Below are 22,390 nucleotides of genomic sequence, written 5' to 3' on the forward strand. Positions count from 1 at the left end.
CCTTTCTTCTTCCCTCTGTCAATCCATATGGATTAACTGAACACCTACTATGTGGCAAGTATTATGCTGGGGGTGGGGCACACAGTCTCCAACAAGAGAAACCTTGGTCCTGCCATGTCTGCTGTATGGACAATCCCACAAATTATGAATCCACTACAGTTAATTTAAAACCGGTAATTACAGACCGAGGTGAGTGAAAGGAAGAAAAACTGCAGGGAGTTATAAGACCAAGATAGTCTGGGGATTCTCAGAATGCTTCCATGAGGCAGTAACATTTAGTCAAGGACCCGTCTGAAGAGTGATAAGAATTAACTCACCTAAGAGGCACATAAGAGTGTCAGGGTATGGGGTGGGGAATAGGCAATAAAAAGACTTGTGAAGTCCCTGAACAGCAAAATGTCAAGGAAGTGAAAGAGGCTCAGAGTTGCCAAAATATGGGGGGAAGAGAGACAGGGGGAGGAAGAGAGATGATCTATAAGATAGAGAATTGAATTGAATCAAACCAAATCTTGGGCAGAAGTCGGCAAACTCCAGCAGCATTAAATCTGGTCCCCGCCTATTTTTGTATACCAGCTCCCATCAGCTAAGAATGCTTTCAGATGTTTTAATAGTTGAAAAAATAAAAACAATAATAGTTAATAATGTTGTGAAAATCATATGAAATTCTAACTGCAGTAGCCATAAATAAAGTTTTATTGGAACACAGCCATGCCTGTTCATTTACATACAGTCTACAGCTGCTTTCATGCTACAGAAGCAGAGCTGGGTAGTAGCAACAGAGACCATATGGTACACAAACCCAAAATATTTACTATCTAGCCCTTTACTGAAAAAAAATTGCCAACCCCTGATCTAGTAAGATACACAGAAATCAGATTACAAAATCTTTTAAATTATATTAAAAATTTAGCATCTTATCCCCAAAGCAGGGGAACTCATTAACCCATTAAAGAGTTTGAAGAGGAGAACAGCATAATTCAGTAGTGCCCAAACCTGTCTGCACACTGGACTAACCTAGGAAGCTTCCAAAATATAATGCATAAGTTTTGCCCCCAGCGTTGTACATCAGCCAGGTTTGTGTATGGCCTGGGTATGGGTTTTGGAATTTTTTGAAGATTCCAAGGCGATTCTGGTGTGCAGGTAACTTTGGGAACCATGGATAAAATCACATTTACATTTTTATAAGATCACCCTAACTCAGGGCTTCTCCCTCTGGCTAGATACACATTAGAATCACCTGAGGGATATTTTCAAACACACTGATGCCCAGGCCCACTCCACATAAGGATCTATACAGACAGGCTCCGAGCACTGATATATTTTAATTGCCCAGATTATTCTAACATACACCCAGGCTTACACACTCTGTTATCAATGTGTGGCAAAAGTAGCTACAGGGAGAGTCCTGGGAGGCTAATTCAAGGGGTCCAAGTTAAAGATAACAGAGACTTGGGTTGAGTTTCTGGTCCTGGGAGTGGGGAGAAGAAAAGTGAAGGGACAGTCAGTAGGATCTGGTGATGGGCTGGTGACAGTGACGGGCTGGGTGGGAAGTTTCAAAGGTGATACCTAAATGTCTAGCAAAGAAAATGGGTGCTGCCTAATGCCATTTACTGGGATGGGAACTTGTAAGAGGAACAAGTTTAGGGGGTAAGAACATTAGTTCTATTATTCTGACATCTTGTTGAAAGAGAGGATACCTTGATGGAGTTAAGTCAGATTGAGGCTATAAAGGAGGCTGGGGTCAAATTACAATAGGCCTTGAATGCTATACTCACAATATCCTCCTCATTCAGCAAGCAATGGCAACAATGTAGTAGAGGAACACATCAGGGCTTTTGATTCAGTTGGTGTTCTTGTTCTGTACAGTGTGTGTGTTTCCTCAGCTTCCTCATCTACAAAATGGGATTTGAAATGTTCATACTCTGTCTCCTATACCTTTGGCCAGCAGACCTCAATGTCAGCAGAGGCCTCAGTAAACACCCTTACAAAGGTGTTATGAAGACTAAATGAGATATTATGTGTAAAGTCTCTATGAATTCATGTAGCACAGAAGGCCCTTGTTCCTAAATGTGTACTCCAAGATGAACGGACAAAGAAGATATAGTATACACATACAATACAATACTGTGCTGTGTTGTGCTTAGTCGATTCAGTCATACTCAACTCTTTGCGACCACATGGACTGTAGCCCACTGGCCCCTCTGTCCATGGGGATTCTCCAGGCAAGAATACTGGAGTGCATTGCCATGCCCTCCTCCAGGGGGTGTTCCCAACCCAGGGATCAAACCCAGGTCTCCCGCAATGCAGGCACGTTCATCTGAGCCACCAGGGAAACCCAAAAATACTGGAGTAGGTAGCCTATCTCTTCTCCAGGAGAACTGCCTGACCCAAGAATCAAATCGGGGTCTCCTGCACTGCAGGCAGATTCTTTACCAGCTGAGCTACCACCTGGCCATAAAACAGAATAAAATAATGCCATCTGCAGCAACATGGATGGGTCTAGAGATTACCATACCAAGTGAAGTAAGTCAGAAAGAGAAAGACATACACCATAAGATATTACTTATATGTGGAATCTAAAATAAGACACAAATTAACTTATCTATGAAACAGAAACAGACTCACAAACATAGAGAACAGACTTATGGTTGCCAAGGTGGAGGAAGAGTTGGGGAGGGATAGAGTGGGAGTTTGGAATAAGCAGATGCAAACTATTATATATAGAATGGATAAACAACAAGGTGCTACTGTACAGCACAGGGAACTAGATTCAATATTCTAAAATAAAACATAATGGAAAAGAATTTTTAAAAATAGTAGTCATTATTCCCAAAGGAGAATGACACAGTGACACCTCACAATGATGCTTTAGGAAGTAAATAGAACATTAGTGTGAAGGATACACACATAGGATAAGAAACTGGCACCTAAGATTTAGAAGTTGTGACAGACAACATAACAATATCTGTTCAACCACTACTAAGAAGTCAGGGACATGCAATCCAGTAGAGTCTGTAACGCTTCAGGGTCCCTGCTACCCTCCCAGTTCAGTTCTCCTCCTTCTCAAGCATGGATGGCCCTGGTTGGTTGTCCTGCTTGACCATGAGTTCTAGCCACTGTACTCACTATCCAGTTGGCAAGATGGAGAGAAAAAAACAAAAAGAAAAGGATTCTATCAACTCTCAAAGAATATATACATGCTGAAAATTAATTTTAAAGATGATCAAGGATGACTTCCTTCAAAGAGAAAGGGGATCCAGAGAAGCCAGAAGGCACCCTGCACTGCTGACTGCAGCAGAATTAAAGCCAAGAGCAGAACTCAGATGACTGAGACGAATGAGTCATGGTACCCGGCGAGGAAGCAAGGCTTCAGCCAGACACCAGTCAGAATTAAAGATTATGGCTCTTGCAAATTAGCCAGAGGAGTTCCTGCAACTGTGGACAATCCAAAGACGAGCCCTGCCCTCACACATGAGGCTGAAAGCCAACAGATGCTGACTGTATTAAAACAGTAACTGCATCTGCTCAGATTAACCATACATCTGATGTAAATCCTAAACACCTCACAAGATGTCATCAAATAAATACTTCTGTCCCTTTAATACAAAATAAAATATAGATGTAAGAAGCTGCCGAAAATACACATGGATATTTTCATAGTAACTTTTAGAGAACCCTCAAGATACCTTGCCTGTATCCACCTCTACGGGCAAGAGATAAAACATTATGCCATCTCAAAAGCATGCCTTTCTGATCACCATGATTCTTCCCACCTAGAAGTAATTAATCACTATCCTTGTTCTCATGATGTAGATTTCCTTTCTTTTCTTTATAATATTTCCATCTCTATGTATCTCCAAATAATGTTGCTTGTTTCTATTTTCAGATGAATAGAATTACATTATATGTGTTCTTTTTACTCTGTTTCTTTGGCTCAGCATCATGTTTGCGGCTTCAAAGCATTATATTTATGGGTGAAAGGCCACAATGTCTAAAATTTGAGTTAAAATACTGTGAGGAAGGAGTTACAATGTAAACATTAAATACTTTGTGATGGATAGATTAGGCTCTTTATACTAGACTCTTGGCTCTTAAATTTTAAGTTTCAAAATTTTTATAATAAAAAATTGCTTAAATTACTTTATGAGATTCCTTTTACTACAGCAATTTTCATTGCTGTATAGCAACAGTTTTCTAAGTAAGGTCTCAAAATCAAGAGCATCAGAATCATTTGGGAATTTGTTTGAAATGCAAATCACTGGGCTCCACCCCAGACTTACTGAATCAGAAGCTCTTGGAATGAGGCCCAGTAATCTGTGTGTTAATAAACCCTCCAGATAGTTCTGATGACGCTCAAGTTTGATAATCACTACTGAATAGTATTCTATTATGTAAATGTTCCACAGTTTATCCATTCTACTATTGATACATTTATATATAAATATATTTCAAGTTTGGGGGTTTCAAATTTGTGAATATTATAGATAGTTTGTACAAGACTTTTGGTGACAAGAGCCTCTGACATATACCTACTGAAACAATAACAGAATCACAGGGTATACATATTAATATTACCTGATAATGCCAACTATTTTCAAAGTGGTTCACCAATTCACAGTCCCACTAGTAATGTACAAAGGTTCCCTCCACTCTACATACTTGCCAATATATGGTATTTTTCAGATATTTTCATTGTTGCCATTTTAGAGGGTTAAGCACTTTTAAGCTTTCTAAGTTGGGATCAAAAATCATGTATTAGGGAATAGAATTCCAGACATGAAATCATAGTATTGCAACTATATTAATTGTCAGATCTGCATGGAATAAGCCTGACATAGAAAGAATTTGGCATGATAGAGAAACTGAAAAAGGCCAATATGATTATACTATGAAAAGCAAAGTGAATTACAGTACAAAATGTTGTTGGAGGTAAGAGAGGAACAAATCAGGGACCCTGTAAGCATGCTAAAGACTTTGAACTATATTCCTAGTGAAATCAAAAGCCAATGAAGGTTTTTAAGCAGGAAATTTACATGGCTATATTTCTCCATCTGTATATTTAAAATCTTTCAGGCACACATCCAATTCTCCCTATAATGGAGTTGCTTAATGCTTCAGACTATGCTTCTGCTAAAAACAACTAAAATAGCTGCATAAAGCACAAATACATACACACACCTGCTTAAAGGCATAGCAGAGTTTTTAAGACAACCAGTAATTGAGGGGACAAATCCCAGAGATAAGGGAACCACAAAGAGATGAGCCAAAATTATGCAGTCATTCCTTCCCTTGGGACATTTGCCTAAAGTAGGGGAGGGGTAAGGGGCTGAGGATCCAGGCAAACAGCCTCAACATAGTTGCTATTAAGAGGCAAAAATACCAGAAGAAATTTCAGTAGTCTCTTGAAGAAAGAAAGACAAAACTTAAGAGCCCTGAGATGCCAAGATCCAAATAAAAAAGAAGCAGAAAACGAAGCCCAGCACTTGGCTGGTATTCCCCTCTAGACATCTGCTCAAGTCTAAAGCTGTGGAGGGCATGAGGCTAAGAAGACAAGGAGAAAGCTCCCAAAAACACTGTCAGCAAGAATTTTGATAGTCTCACACTGCTGAGGAGAGAAAAGCGTTCTGGACTAGCCACGGAGGGAGAAGTCTCTGAGAACATCCTATGCTCTTAGCTGCAGTTCCAAGAAGGCTACAACCTAGAAAGAGGCATCGGCAAGTGGCACACACAGCTTTATCAAAACTAAAACAATGCCTATGGTCAGCTAAGTCCCCAGCTGGATTATAATAACCAGTCCCCCAATGTGCATACCTGGAAGTTTTTTCTCTGGAGATAAAATCACACACAACATTTACAATTTTTCATACAAAATGTTGAGTATACATTCAAAGCTAATTAAACATGCCAAGACACAAAGCACAAACCCAGAGGGGAATAAAAAACAAATCACAGACACAGAAATCACAAGTGATCTAGGTATTAGAGTTAGTAGGAAAAGAGTCTAACTATGATTAATATATTCAGAAATATAATAAGAAGGTGGGAAAATTCATAAAAGGCAAAGAATTTCACCATAGAGTTAGAATCAATAAAAAGAATCAAATGCAAAAAACAGGATCAAAAATAATTTCTAGTACTGTAAAATTAAAACTACTGAGCAACATATTAGACATAGCAGAAGACATGATTAATAACTAGGAAGGTAGGTCAAAATTCTTCAAAGCTGAAGCACAGAGAAAAGCTAAAATGGAAAAGAAAGAAGAGTAACATACATTTGTGATAAAGGAAAAAGACCTAAATTACGTAACTTTGAAGACAGAAGAAGAGAGAAAGAAGGGGCAACAAAAATATTCAAAGAGATACAACCAAGTTAGAGATACCAATGCACAAACACAAAAGTTACTAAGAACTTCATCAGGGTTGACAGCAAATATACAATAGAAAATAATCAATAATGCCAAACCTAGGGACATCACAGAAAGATGGATAAAACTAAAGGCAGAAAGAAAATCCTAAAAGTAACCAAAGGTAAAAAAACACAATATCTTCAAAAAAGTTTTGATAATGTTGGTTAATGACTGACTTTTCAACAGAAAGGATGGAAGCCTGAAGACAATGGAATAAGATTTTTAAAGTGCTGGGAAAAAACCTTCATTAATAGAATGACATACTTAGAGAAAATATCATTCAAAATGACAGTAAAATTAAGATATTTTCAGATAAGTAGAAACTGAGAGGATCTGTCAGCAGTAAACCCTCACTTTGAAAAATTGCTAATAAAAGTCTAATGAGCATAAGAAAATGATCCCAGATGAAAGCATGGCAATGTAGGAAAAAAATAAAGAGCAATGGAAAAGGTAAACATGTGGGTATATAAGAATGAATATTGATTGTTTAAAGTAACAATAAAAATTCTAATACATTTTTAAAATGTGTATTTTAGATTAAAATGCATCTATAAAATGAAAGATATGAGAGGGCATATAAAATTAAAATGCAATAAGGTATCTTATTATGCACTACATTTACCCAAAAGAAATGAAAATATGTACACAAAATGATTTATACATTATATATTTATAGAAGCACTGTTAGTGACAGGCTTCCCAGGTGGCACTAGTGGTAAATAATCCACTTGCCCATGCAGGAGATGCAAGAGACATGGGTTCAATCCATGGGTTGGGAATGATCCCTGGAGTAGGAAACAGCAACCCACTCCAGTAATCTTGCCTGGAAAATTCCATGGACAGAGGAGCCTGAAAGGCTACAGTCCATGGGGCCGTAAAGATTCAGACACGGCTGAGCACACACACACCTACCTAATTCCTAGTATCCATGGTTAGTGACAGGTAGAAACTGAAAACAATTCAAATGTGCATCTACAGGTGAACTGATAATCAAATTAAATGGAATACCACTCAGGAAAAAAAAAGAACAAAATACTGACAGACTAAAAACTATTGATGAATCACACGTATGGGTTTAGAGTGAGCAAAAAAAGATGCCAGGTTTAAAAGTACACAGTATACTATTCCACTTTGTGAGGTTTTGACCAAGAGAAACTAGTTTCTGATGCTAACAATCAGGATAACTGTTATCTTTGGGAGTAATATAAACTGGGAACGAGTAAGAAGGGACCTCTGGCTGGTTAGTAATGTTCCATTTCTTGATCCAGTTACATTCATGGGTTCACTTCATAGAAAAGGATCAAGCTTCACATTTAGAATTGTTCATTCCTCTATATGTATTTCCAAAAAAAACCGGAAAGTTATACACAGGATAATAAGACTATATCAACCACTAAAATATAGCTTGACCAGTATCATTAATATATATGCTACTCCCTAATTACCCCCACCCCCACCCCACTAGAGATAACTAACTACTCTCATAAATTTGGTGCTCACCATTCTTCTGCACTAACTTATATTTTGACTCCTTACATATAAGTTCACCTAAACAATATATAGAATTGTTTTGCATGTTTTTAAACTTTATATAAAAGATAATTTGATTTCTGTTTTTAAAAGATCATTCTAAAAATGGCACAAGGAAACTTCCTAGTGTGACAAAATATTCTATATATTATTTAGAGTGTTGGTTAAATGTGTAAAAACATTTGTCAAAGCACATCAAAATGTACATTTAATATCTGTGCATTTCAATACAGGTAAATGTTACCTCACTTAAAACCACTTTTTAAAAAACAAATCATTCTAGCATTTTCATAGGCAATGGATGAGAAGTGAAATCAGGAAGGCCAGTTAAAATATTACAGTAGACCTGGTGAGGGCCAAACTCATCTCTCTGAGAAGGAAGGAACTAAAGTCAGGTTGTGCTCATAGTTCTTTGAACAGCTTAATTGTGAAGTGAAGGGCTTCCCAGGTGGCTCAGATGGTAAGAAGCTGCCTGCAAAGCAGGAGACCCGGATTCAATCCTTGGGTAGGGAAGATCCCCTGGAGAAGGGAATGGCAGCCCACTCCAATATTCTTGCCTAAAGAATCCCATGGAGGAAGAGGAGGAGTCTGGTGGGCTATAGTCCATGGAGTCACAAAGAGTCAGAGACAACTAAGCAATAATCCTTCCACTTCCCACTGTGAAGTGAAGAAGTGACTGGAAGGAGGAATAAGGCCAAAGAGAGTTCTTAAAAATGGAAGATGGCTAGCAAACAGAATCCAACAACATATTAAAAAGATCATACATCATGACCAAGTGGGCTTTAACCCAGGAATGCAAGGATTCTTTAATATCCTCAAATCAATCAATGTAATACACCACATTAACAAATTGAAAGATAAAAACCATATGATTATCTCAAGAGATGCAGAAAAAGCCTTTGACAAAATTCAACATCCATTTATGATTAAAACTTTCCAGAAAGCAGAAATAGAAGGAACATGCCTCAACATAATAAAAGCCATATATGACAAACCCACAGCAAATATCCTCAATGGTGAAAAATTGAAAGCATTTCCCCTGAAATCAGGAACAAGACAAGGGTGCCCACTCTCACCACTACTATTCAACATAGTTTTGGAAGTTTTGGCCACAGCAATAAGAGCAGAAAAAGAAATAAAAGGAATCCAGATAGGAAAAGAAGAAGTGAAACTCTCGCTGTTTGCAGATGACATGATCCTCTACATAGAAAACCCTAAAGACTCTTCCAGAAAATTACTAGAGCTAATCAATGAATATAGTAAAGTTGCAGGATATAAAATTAACACACAGAAATCCCTTGCATTCCTATACACTATCAATGAGAAAATGGAAAGAGAAATTAAGGAAACAATACCATTCACCATTGCAACAAAAAGAATAAAATACTTAGGATTATATCTACCTAAAGAAACAAAAGACCTATACATAGAAAACTATAAAACACTGATGAAAGAAATCAAAGAGTACACAAATACATGGAGAAATATACCGTGTTCATGGATTGGAAGAATCAATAGTGTGAAAATGAGTATACTATACAAAGCAATCTATAGATTCAATGCAATCCCTATCAAGCTACCAATGGTTTTTTCAGAGAACTAGAACAAATAATTTCACAATTTGTATGGAAATACAAAAAAACCTGGAATAGCCAAAGCAATCTTGAGAAAGAAGAATGGAACTAGAGGAGTCAACCTGCCTGACTTCAGGCTCTACTACAAAGCCACAGTCATCAAGAAAGTATGGTACTGGCACAAAGACAGAAATATAGATCAATGGAACAAAATAGAAAGCCCAGAGATAAATCCACGTACCTACAGACACGTTATCTTCAACAAAGGAGGCAAGAATATACAATGGAAAAAAGACAACCTCTTTAACAAGTGGTGCTGGGAAAACTGGTCAAACACTTGTAAAAGAATGAAACTAGAACACTTTCTAACACCATACACAAAAATAAACTCAAAATGGATTAAAGATCTAAATGTAAGACCAGAAACTATAAAACTCCTAGAGGAGAACATAGGCAAAACACTCTCTGACATAAATCACAGCAAGATCCTCTATGACCCACCTCCCAGAATATTGGAAATAAAAGCAAAAATAAACAAATGAGACCTAACGAAACTTAAAAGCTTTTGCACAACAAAGGAAACTATAAGCAAGGTGAAAAAGACAGCCATCAGATTGGGAGGAAATAATAGCAAACGAAGAAACAAAGGATTAAAAAAAATATACAAGCAACTCCTGTAGCTCAATTCCAGAAAAATAAATGACCCAATCAAAAAATGGGCCAAAGAACTAAACAGACATTTCTCCAAAGAAGACATACAGATGGCTAACAAACACATGAAAAGATGCTCAACATCACTCATTATCAGAGAAATGCAAATCAAAACCACAATGAGGTACCATTACATGCCAGTCAGAATGGCTGCTATCCAAAAGTCTACAAGCAATAAATGCTGGAGAGGGTGTGGAGAAAAGGGAACCCTCTTACACTGTTGGTGGGAATGCAAACTAGTATAGTACTATGGAGAACAGTGTGGAGATTCCTTTAAAAACTGGAAATAGAACTGCCATATGACCCAGCAATCCCACTCCTGGGCATACACACCGAGGAAACCAGAACTGAAAGAGACACGTGTACCCCAATGTTCATCGTAGCACTATTTATAATAGCCAGGACATGGAAGCAACCTAGATGCCCATCAGCAGACAAATGATAAGCTATGGTACATATACACAATAGAATATTACTCAGCCATTAAAAAGAATACATTTGAATCAGTTCTAATGAAATGGATAAAACGGGAGCCCATTATACAGAGTGAAGTAAGCCAGAAAGACAAAGACCAATACATTATACTAACGCATATATATGGAATTTAGAAAGATGGTAACGATAACCCTATATGCAAGACAGAAAAAGAGACACAGATGTATAGAACAGACTTTTGGACTCTATGGGAGAAGGCGAGGGTGGGATGATCTGAGAGAACAGCATTGAAACATGTATATTATTAAGTGTGAAACAGATCACCAGTGCAGGTTGGATGCATGAGACAAGTGCTCGGGGCTGGTGCACTGGGATGACCCAGAGGAATTGGGTGGAGAGGGAGGTGGGAGGGGCGTTCAGGATGAGGAACACATGTAAATCCATGGCTGATTCATGTCACTGTATGGCAAAAACCACTACAATATTGTAAAAAAAAAAAATGGAAGAGGAAGCTTGACCCTATTGAGAGGCAACACAGAAGACAAAGAAGAGATGAGGGTTTAAGGGTTGAGTCCTCTAGAAGGTGAGAGGGGTGGGATAGTCTGATCTCTGCTGGGACACAATGCCTTCTTGCTTTTAACTAGAAGGAAGTAAAGGTATAAATGCAGGAAAAATTGTTTGGTGATAGAAAGACAAAGGAGTTTCCATTCAATGCCTGCTACTTCTTCAATGATCATGGGTCATTATCTATAAAGGGTGAAGATTGGAGTGTTGAAGCTTATGAAAAGGGGCATGAAATTCCATGGGAAAAGGCTGGGAAAGCATCCCAACATGGTGGGGAAAGGTTAAGAAAAAATCTAAGGTTCTATTTTGCAAGGTTAAATGTCCAACAGGTATCCAAAACAAAAATGGGAATATTATTATTCATCTTTGCTTATGCTTCATGAAGCACAGTGTAACAAATAATAGGTACATGAAAGAATGAAGATTAAATCTTTTCATATGTTCTTAGCACCTTTTTACATTGTTGGCCATATTCTACAATGGAAATCAAGAAAAAATAGAAATGATGTACCTTATCAATCAATCGCTATCAAATGCATTTTCCTTTTCCTCAGTTTTAGTTCTGTGTGTTCTTGGAAGAAAAACAATCTGTGTCTTCCAATGTTACAAAGTCTTCATTTTATCAAAAACTGACATGTTCATCCTCTAAAATAACTGTTCAGCAGAATTCACCAATGGGGCAATTTTCATTAAAAAAAAAAAAAAAACCTGAGAGACAAACTCTGCATCCCTATGGTAACACAATTTGTGACAATCATAAGGATATAGCTGAAAAAGAAATTAGAAGCTCTTGCCAAGAAGGATTAACCTGATCTCTGTATTGGAGACGTTCGTGCTGCTGCTAAGTCACATGTGCATCATGAGTAAAGAAAGCCTTCAGCTTGTGTACAGGAATCTCAGGGTGAGCCCAGCAAACAATAAGCACACTGTGCTGTTTGTTTATCATTTATCAATTGTGAAATTGAAAAAAAAAGATTATAAATGCATCACTTGCAGTAGAAATTATTTTTATTACACTAAGCTCCATTGAAAAGGGCTCCATTCATGCAAGAAGCACTGTTTTGGCTGGATGAACAGTCAGATTTTTACAGTTATAATTCAAGCATATACTTACTACGTATATTGAGTGCACTCTCCTAGTTCCTGTTGCTACAGTCAGACTACAAATGCGTATTTGCGGTCATGCTTAACTACAGTAATTCAGAACTTCAACTGTCAAGTTTGGAGCTAATATTCTCGTGTATGCAGTTCATGTTCTACTCTTAAAAATAATTCCTTGTTTGCTATCAGAAGCTCCTAATATAATACACAAAATAGCAGGATCGATTTTTTAAAATAATCTATATCTTTAACTTAATGTAAATACAATGTACTTTTTTCCCTGAAAATATCCCCTTCCTTCAGTAACTATAAACCCTGGTGAAGGAGTAAAACAGAAGAACATATTAAATATATACAAAACACACACAGAGAAAACAGCAGTGTTTACAGGGAGGAAAGGAAGGAAAATCTCAGTTTTGTGCTAGACTATCCTTTGAGACATTTTTTTAAGTGTGGAGGCACCAATTATTTCTCCTTTGCTGGAAGGTCTACACATTTAAAGGTTCTGTAGGTCCACTAAGAAAATAAGCAACTGTTTCTCTGTATCATTAAACACAACAGGATACCAGTCCTGTGCCGATTTTAAAACACTAACAAAATTCTAACTGTGAATATTAAGATTTAACATTTCAGTTTCAAGAGAAGCAAAGAGTTGTTTTGTCTCCAAACAGCATTAGAACCACACTCCAAATTGTCAATTGCACAATATCTCTAGCACTGAAGGCTAGCTCCAGTGCAGAATCTTATAATGCTAGAGTCTGAAGAAAACTTGCAGGTCCCCTATTCCAATCTGACACCCAAGACAGGAATTTTTTTCCTCAGCATCGCTGACAGATGGTCAGTCTCTGTTTCAATTACTCCAGTGGGGGAGTTCTCAAGAGAAGATTCCCAAGGGATATGATGAAATGCTAGAATCAACCATTCAGACAGGGAGTACAGCTCCAATAAGCCTGTAGATACAGACAGAGTTGCCAGACACTAAAACCAGACTTCCAAAAGAAAGTGATTCAGAATCAGCAATGTTAAGACATGTAGACCCCCCCAATCCTGGGACCACCCTAGGTCTTTTTATTGGCCTGGAAAGTAGCGTCTACAATCTGGGAAGCAAGGTGGCTTTTCTCCTGCTGGTTTCTTAAAGAATTGATTCTTTCAGGCTCACAGCAAGGGTTTGTTAGGCTCGGAGAGGATCAAATTTCTTCCTTCTGAAAACCAAGCCAAGGGACCCCCTGGTGGAATTGCTAATGCTTAAAATACTCCTAACTTTGGTCTTAAAATTCTCACTACAATAAACCAGGGCATTCCGAGCTCTTCTTTTAAAGGTATATACAGGCTAAGCTGTAACTAAAGTAGTTTGGTTGGTGTAGGGTTGATGTGTGGGGGTTGATGGTTTAAGCGCAGCCCTTCATCCCGCCGTGAAGTCTGGTTTACCTGACCAGGAAAGGCGAGCGAGCGGGGCAAAGCTGCCAGCACACCCCTTGCTGGGCCCCGTCACAGGGCTGCCCGGCCCTTACCTGTCGATGCTGATCACGCACAGGGTCATGATCGAGGCCGTGCAGCACATGACGTCCATGGCGATAAAGACGTTGCAGAAGAAATGGCCAAAGATCCACTTGCCCCCAATAAGGTCGGTGACGCTGACGAAGGGCATGACCGCCACGGCCACCGAGAGGTCGGCCAGCGCCAGGGACACGATCAGGTAGTTGGAGGGCTGGCGGAGCTTCTTGACGAAGCACACCGAAATCACCACCAGGCAGTTGCCGGCGATCGTCAGCAGCGTGATGAGCGTCAGGATGGAGCCGATCACAACTTTCTCGGCTCTGCCGTAGTTGATCTGCTCCCAGCAGCCGGAGGTATTGTCCCGCGGCGCGTCCCGGGTGGGCCCGGGGCTAGCCGTCACCTCCACGACCCCGTGCAGCAGGTGCGGCGCCCAGGAGCCCGCGACCGGGCCGGCGCCGTCGGGGCTCAGGTCTGGCAGCCCGCGCCCCACCTCCGGCAGGAAGAAAGAGCGGAGGTGCCCGTAGAGGTCCGGGCTGCCGCTGCTATTAACTTCCATCATCGTGCCGCTGTGCGCCGCTGCCCATGGAGCCGGCGCCCCCGCCACGCGCTGCGGCTGCCGGCCCGGGGGCTTCACCTCGCCGGTTCCGCTCCGCTCGGCCCAGCCATGAGGCCCGCGCTGACCGCAGGGGGGCGCCCCGGCTCGGCCTCGCGGCTTCGCACGTCCCGGTCCCGCAGCCGCAGCGGACAACACGGGAGCGCGGCCGCCCCGGGGACTACTTGCCAGAGGCGTCTCCGGCACCCGACGGACGCCCGGGACGCGCGGGTTCGCAAGCCGGCGGGCCGGGCTCGGCTGGCCGCACCGCAGCCCGCAGCCCGCAGCCCGCAGCCCGCAGCCGCCGCGCCGCTCGGCCGAGAGCGCCCGGGAGGCAGCGGCAGAAGTTGCGGAGTGCGCCCCGCCCCTCGCGCCCGCCGCCGCCGCCGCCGCCGCCGCTCCCCTGCGGCAGCCACGCCGCGTCCCCGTCGCCGCCGCCGCGTCCGGCCGCTGACCGCGCGCCCCGGGATCCCGGACGGGCTTCCCCGGCTGGGCAGGGGCCGCCGCCTCTCCCGCGCCACCCCCCACCCACTGGGCCAGGGGAGGCGCGAGGAGCGCCTCCCGGGATCCCGAGCCGCCTCGCCCGGGGGATCTTTCTTTCCGCGGGAGGCTCATACGCCCTCCGACAGATCCGAACTCCCTTGCAGTGGTCAGGATAGTTTAGTGGGGGAGGACTAGGGAGCCAGCGGATGTCCGGACTCATTGCAAAATGAAGAACCCAGGGAGGATTTTTTTTTTTATCTTAATTTTTAAAAAGACCAAAAAAAAAAAAAAAAAAAAAACCCTTTCTGAGCACTATACCAAGCAACAGATAATTTCCAATTCTTATTTTGACCACTGATGGGAGAAAACGAAGATGAAAAAAGAGAAGCAGCTGAATGGGGCGGAGGTGAGAGCTCAGATGGAGAAAAGGGACAGCGAGGGACGTCTTAGGGTCCTGGCACCTGGGAGGAGCTAGGGGCTCTGGAGAAGGGCCTTCAGAGAGCTTAAAAAACCCATTGTGACAAACCCTCCAGGCGTCTAAAAACCGGCCTTTCCGCTCTGAAATAGACGTTGGCTATATTCAGATTTCAGAGCCTATGTTCAGACTTCAGAGCCTAATATATTGAAATGTTCAGAGCCTAATATATTGAAATGAGAGCTAATTCTCCATGGTGTTCTGGAACTCTGGCACGTAAGAAACGACCGCTTATAATGTTCTGCAGAAGAATCCTGGAGATGTATGTTGATTTAATCCCTATTGCCTAAAATCCCCTTGGTATTGAAACCCTGTCAGGGTGGCTGGTTTTTTTTATTTGTGAGACTTATTTCATTCCATTTTGTTCAAATATTTTATCGGAAGCTAGCAGTGATTTCTTTAGTTTAAAGACCCTTAAATATAAGCAAATCTGTTTTCTGGTTAGGCCCTAGTGTATCATAAATAAGAAGAAAGGGAACAGAAACCTCAACATATTGATAGAGTGCTGGGTTGGGTAACACTCTTCATTCTTCAAGGTTTTTCATTCGTCCTGTTTTTTCAGATAAGGAAACATAGTTGCTATTTCAGTCAGCTAGTAATAGGTTTCAAACCCAGGTTATTCTGATTACTATGTTCATATTCTTCCCTCTAAACATTACCCGCAAAATTTTTTTAAGTGGAAAAAAAAATAAATCCCTAAATCTTGGGCCAATATTGACAGCTCTTTCACTACTGTGAACGGGTCAGGGGCTCTCCTCTGGGGTAAGCGGATCAGTATATTCAGAGGAAGAGTGGAAGGTAACATATAGATCACAGAGCAGCACTGTTTCATAGTTAAGAGGATGAGTTAGGAAGTGTCTTCAACCTTACCTCAGGGGACGACAGAGGATGAGATGGCTGGATGGCATCACCGACTCGATGGACATGAGTTTGAGTAAACTCCGGGAGTTTGTGGTGGACAGGGAGGCCTGGCGTGCTGCGATTCATGGGATGGCAAAGAGTCGGACACGACTGAGCCACAGAACTCACTGAACTGAAGTTAGTATTAAACGTAATTTCAGACAGAAGAAAACTAGTTTGCAGTTGGAAGGCATCTGAAAAACCATTCTCTTCAATGAAGAGAGGGAAGTAGAGGCTGGGACAAGTGACTTGTCCAAGATCATTCGTGACTACATTGAAACAGATCAGGTTTTTGGTTTTGTGGTTTAGAATTGTCTCAAGGCCTCATAAAAATTCCTTAATGTAGTAAATTTCACACTATGTTCTGGGCTTTTCTCACTTTGACTTTTTAACTCATTTTAACTCATTTTGGCTTTTCTTATTTTTTCCTTCTTGAGAACTCTAATCAGGGTCAGCTTACTTTCTGTCTTGGCTCTTTTAAGTAATATTCTACATTAATTATTCAAAGAATCTGAAAAGCAATATTCTATATTTGAATCTACAGTCAGTATAATTTGCGACCTACACTCTGGCCAGCCCTTACCCAACCCACTTAGGTTTCATAGCAGCTTCTGATGTTTTTTGTTTCTTTTTTTTTCATTGTAGACATATAAATGCACCAAATAATCAGTAAAATAGTACTTTCAAATTTTACTTCCTCTTCCACTTTCAATATAACATTAGTTCCAAACTCCCCTTTTTATAGAGAAGTCACCTCTGTTATATTATCCCTGGTGATGGCTGAGTGTATTTCCTAAGAGTTGCTAGGTTTTTAATTTATAAGCTGTCACAATGCATAAACACAGTTATTGAAAATCTCAGCCTCTGCAGCATTGCTTATGTTGAGTTTAAATTTCATCTATCTTTGTATCATTCCAAAATCCAGACAGAAAAACCTGGAATTCTTTCAGTTTCCCTCTAACCTTGACTAACAAATAGTCATATCTTAATAAAAATGCTAAAATCTCATTTATTATTTTCTATAATTTTCTCACAAAAAATGCTAAAGATACAGCTTCACAAAATGTTCATTAAAATACCTAACATTCACCTAAATGGGTTGTTTTGCCCTTGGTATCCTGGGGTTTGAAAATCCATATCAGGTTGTTGCTGCCTTTCCCTTCCTCCTGCCAGCCTACTCTGGCTGTTATTGTAGAGATAATAAGAGAAGTGTTGGCATTTAAATCAAATCATGTCTTTAGTTTTTATCCCTTGTATTTCTTTCATTAAAAAAAATATAAATCTGCTAACTTTAAAAAGTACCAGTCCTTGTCTAGACTCTCATCTCCTATAACAGCATTTTCCTAAAATTGTCAATGAGGGCACCTGAAACGACAGCTTTCTGAGGCTTCCAACTGGCAATCTCCTGCTCTCAAAACTGCTCTGGGGGAGGACAGAAGAGCAGCCGCACCCTACAATAGGAATTATCATCTTTTTATAAGCTCTTCTTCCTGTAGGTACTCATCTGGCTCATCTAAATGCATGTGCTTAATCACATCTCTGCAGACCCACACATATCCATCTGGAGAACATAAGCTTAGGAGAGTTTATTTTCCCATAAACCAGCATACTCTGATAGTCTAGATTTACTTTAAGAAACACAAGTGAAAATAAGGCTTTCTATGCCATAGGATTCATTGGCAACATACTAGTTGTTAAGCATACTAACGTCACAGTGACTGAGGCTCCAGTAATTTCCAATGCCTGATGCAGCTGTCTTCCTGCAGGGTTACTCAACAAGAAAAGGCTAGGAAAACAATGCTTAGATGGGTATTGTGCTAAGATTAGTATATAGAAATAATCAAATCCTACCCTATGGACCAGTCAGGCTGTATAGAGCAGTGTCACAGAGAAAGAACATACATCCCAGCAACTGTCAACACAGATATTAGGAGGCCCAGTTGGTATAAAAGCAGTTGGTCTGGTGCATAAGAATGTCCCCTTCTCTGTGACAGGCCCCCTCACGGTGACTAGTCTCATCCTTTCTAGATGCTGAAGGCTCTTATGGCACTTTTTTTCACACCTTTATTATAGCACTTACTGTTGCATTATGCTTTTATGTTTAGGTGACTGGATTTTCTGTCTAAGTGACAACACCCCAAAGATAAAGATATTTTCTTTTTTTTTTTTCCCATTTATTTTTATTAGTTGGAGCTAAGTACTTTACAATATTGCAGTGGTTTTTGTTATACATTGACATGAATCAGCTATGGATTTACATGTATTCCCCATCCCGATCCCCCCTCCCACCTCCCTCTCCACCCGATTCCCTCCACATACTAGGTGTTCAACAAATGGTTGTCAAATAAATTGAGTGTAGAAAAATGCCTATAACCAAGAGTCGTTCATGATTTAAAATCATTCCTCAGCTTAAGTGTATGGTGAGTTTTGTTTTGATTCATATGTATGTGTCTTTTCATTGTGATACTTTCTTTTAGCATTTTCACTTAATTCTGACTAGAAAAAAATGTATTTTTTTCCCCATTGGTTCCTTTCGTTTAGAAAATTTTCATTCTCTTTACAAAGAAAATGTAACCTTTAAAAATTTTCCTCAAAAACAACAACAAAAAATATGAAGAGAAAATCAGAGAACAGATAAATCCAAAAATGCTCATTTATTTTCCTAATTACTCAACTTTTTCTTACCAGGACCATCTTGAAATATAAGTGGTACGTGCACACCCTCTAGTGGTGAGTCTATTCCTCATACAAATTCCACACAGAACTTCAGTGGAAAGCGTCAGCTTCCATGGTCCAAACCTGAAGGATTAATTAAAAGAAAAATTAAGTTCCTCAACTTAAAGAAAAACAGATAATATGAATATTCACTCATTGATTGAGTCAACATTTATCGACTGTCTAATGCATTCCAGATACTGTTTTAGGAGTGTTTTTTGTTTGTTTGTTTGTTTGTTTTTTAAAGGACACAGTATGCTGGAGATCCTGTTGGACATCCAAGTGGAGATATCAGATAGTCAGATACAAGTTCAGGAGACAATTTCTCAAGAAGAAGAGTAGATAGAGTAGAAACCTGGGGAATTTACCCTAGGATGGATGCTCCAACATCCTGAGGTCAGGGAGAGGATGAAAGACCAACAAAAACTGAGGAGCGTCCCTTGAGTTAGGAGGTGAACCAGGAGAGATTGGATGCTCCAAGTCAGGGGAAGATGTGTCAAGGAGAATAAATTGATGAACTGGATCAAATGCCAAGTAAGGAAAGAACTATTCCAATGGAGTGGCTGGAATAAAAGTGGACTAGAATGGGTTCAAGAGATCATGAGAAGAGAGAAAATAGCGACTGGGAGGGCAGACAACTTTTAGAGTAGTTTCATTCAAAAGAGTAACAGGGAATTGGGCAGAAGCTAGAGGGACATGTGATATTTAAAGATAATCAGAAAGAAAGAAATAAGAAAGTTTTTCTCTTAAAAATTGATAGGATGCACCTTATACCACATTTTCTAATCTCCTGTAGAATTTTAGCAACCCTTCTATAGTCTTCAAAATAATATGTGAAATGAAAATTTCCATCATGTTCATGTCCCCATTTCCAGGCAAAATTATCCTTGATGCATTCTTTCAGTCATTCAATAAACATGTACCAACTATATATTGTTTTCAGTGCTAAGGGTGAATAATTAAGACAAATTCTCCATTCTGCAGATGTTCACTACCTGGTGAAAGAGACAGACTAGATACAGTGCAGTATGAAAAGCCTCCTATGTATGAAATAAAGATGGAGCCCAGAGGAAGGAGCATTGGCTGTTCTTGGGGAGACCAAAGAATTCACAGAGCTAACATTTCAGTTCAAGCAGAAGTTTCATCAATAGACTGAAGGACAGGGGGTGTGCAATGCTGACAGGTGTTCATAACTATATGGAAGACTTGCCATAATATGTCATGTAAAATGCATTGGAAACAGCAAGGGTAGACTTGCTGGGAGGCAATCATAAAGAATCACGTGTGTCCAAACAATCAATGCTGGGGAAGGTGTGGCAAGAAAGGAACCTTCCTACGCTGTTGGTGCAAATGTAAATTGGCACAGCCACTATGGAGAACAGTATGGAGGTTCCTTAAAAAGTTAAAAAAAGAGATACCACATGACCCTACAGTCCCAGAGAAAAACATGATCTGAAAAGATATATGCACCCCAGTGCTCATTGCAGCACTGTTCACAATAACCAAGATGTGGGAGCAACCTAAATGTCCATCAGCAGAGGAATGGATAAAGAAGATGTAGTACATACACACAATGGAATATTACTTAGGCATTAGAAAGAATGGAGTAATGCCGTTTGCAGCAACATGGATGGACCTAGGCAGCATCATACTGAGTGAAGTAAGTCAGACAGAGAAGGAGAAATGTCATATGATATCCCTTATATGTGAAATCTAAAAAGAAATGATACAATTGAACTTTCAAAACAGAAAGAGACTCACAGACTTAGAGAACAAACTTATGGCTTCCAGGAGAAAGGATAGTGAGGATGGGATAGTTAGGGAGCTTGGGGTGGATCTGTACACACTACTATATTTTAAGTAAATAAATAATGAGGACCTACTGTATAGCACATGGAACTCTGATCAATGTTAGGCGGCAGCCTGGATGGGAAGGGAGTTTGGGGCAGAATGGATACATGTACAAGCATGGCTGAGTCCCTTTATTGTTCACCTGAAACCACCACAACATTGTCTGTCCATCTCCTGTACCCCAACACAAAGTAAAACGTTTGAAGAAAAAAGAAACGGTGCTACCACCTCCCCCAAGAAAAGAATCGTGTGTCATGCAAAGAAGGTATGAACGTTGCTGTGTGCTCATATGGCAGAGATCAGAGAGAAGCAAAGAACTTTCTCATGTTTCTGCTTGTAAGGGCACTAATCCCATCATGAGCGCTCCACTCTCATGACCTAACCATCTCCCAAAGGTTCTGTCTCTAAATGTGATGTAAATATATATTGGGGGTTAGAATTTCAGCCTGCGAATTTGCAGGTACACCAACATTCAGTTCATAGCACCTGCCTTTTAAATAAAATATTTTCAGTGATAGAGGAGAGAATAAATAGACGTATAAGTGTGTGCATGCTTAGTCACCACTGGATCAAAAATATAGTAGATGCCTTTATCTACTTCTAACAAATATGTTTTCATTTTAATATGTTTAAATGTAGATTTGAGATCAACTGAATATTGTCAACAGTCCCAATTTACATGCAACATTTTGAAGTAAGGGCTAAATACATTCTCTCTCTCTCTCTCTCTCTCTCTATATATATATATATATATATACTATGTAACATATATTAGATAGTATATAAGATGATGGATGGATGTACATGTGGGTATGTCTGGTAACATTTACATAAAAGAATCACCATGAATGTAACTACTATAAATGCAGAGTGATACAGATTGTCAACTCAAATAATAAAAGTAGCATAGCTGCAATGACATATGTTTTTAAAACGGGGAACAACTCTTCTGGTTCTCTTATATATAGTTCCAACCAACCCTTATAGGTCCAAGCAAAGCAAAATACACTCTTCCCTCCATTTACACAATAATCATATTCCTGGAAAATTCTGTGCATATAAAAATTGCTGTGCTTTTATATGTAAAACCTATTTAGGGTCTAGGCTTCAGTTCAGTAAGTTCAGTCGCTCAGTTGTGTCTGACTCTGTGACCCTGCGACCCCATGAACCTCAGCATGTCAGGCCTCCCTGTCCATCACCAACTCCCGGAGTCCACCCAAACCCATGTCCATTGGGTTGGTGATGCCATCCAACCATCTCATCCTCTGTCGTCCCCTTCTCCTCCTGCCCTCAATCTTTCCCAGCACCAGGGTCTTTTCAAATGAGTCAGCTCTTCACATCAGGTGGCCAAAGTACTGGAGTTTCAGCTTCAATATCAGTCCTTCCAATGAACACCCAGGACTGATCTCCTTTAGGACGGACTGGTTGGATCTCCTTGCAGTCCAAGGGACTCTCAAGAGTCTTCTCCAACACCACAGTTCAAAAGCATCAATTCTTTGGCTCTCAGCCTTCTTTATAGTTCAACTCTCACATCCATACATGACCACTGGAAAAA

General features: G+C 40.2%; 1 protein-coding gene across 4 annotated transcripts in view; it reads right to left on the reverse strand.

The window, feature by feature from the left end:
- HTR7 (5-hydroxytryptamine receptor 7) overlaps positions 1–14,430 on the reverse strand; it is an 88,422-nt gene extending 73,992 nt beyond the window's left edge. For all 4 annotated transcript variants that reach the window (XR_009696106.1, XM_061162162.1, XM_061162164.1 and 1 more), the window contains exon 1: positions 13,834–14,430. Coding sequence is in view for 3 of the 4 variants with exons in the window: in XM_061162162.1 (XP_061018145.1) it covers positions 13,834–14,378 (545 nt within the window). In the remaining variant the exon portion in view is untranslated. The remainder of the gene's footprint in view (positions 1–13,833) is intronic.
- Between the last annotated feature and the right edge of the window lie 7,960 nt (positions 14,431–22,390).

This window comes from Dama dama, chromosome 15 (genome assembly GCF_033118175.1).
Source record: "Dama dama isolate Ldn47 chromosome 15, ASM3311817v1, whole genome shotgun sequence".
In the NCBI taxonomy this organism is placed as follows: domain Eukaryota; kingdom Metazoa; phylum Chordata; class Mammalia; order Artiodactyla; family Cervidae; genus Dama; species Dama dama.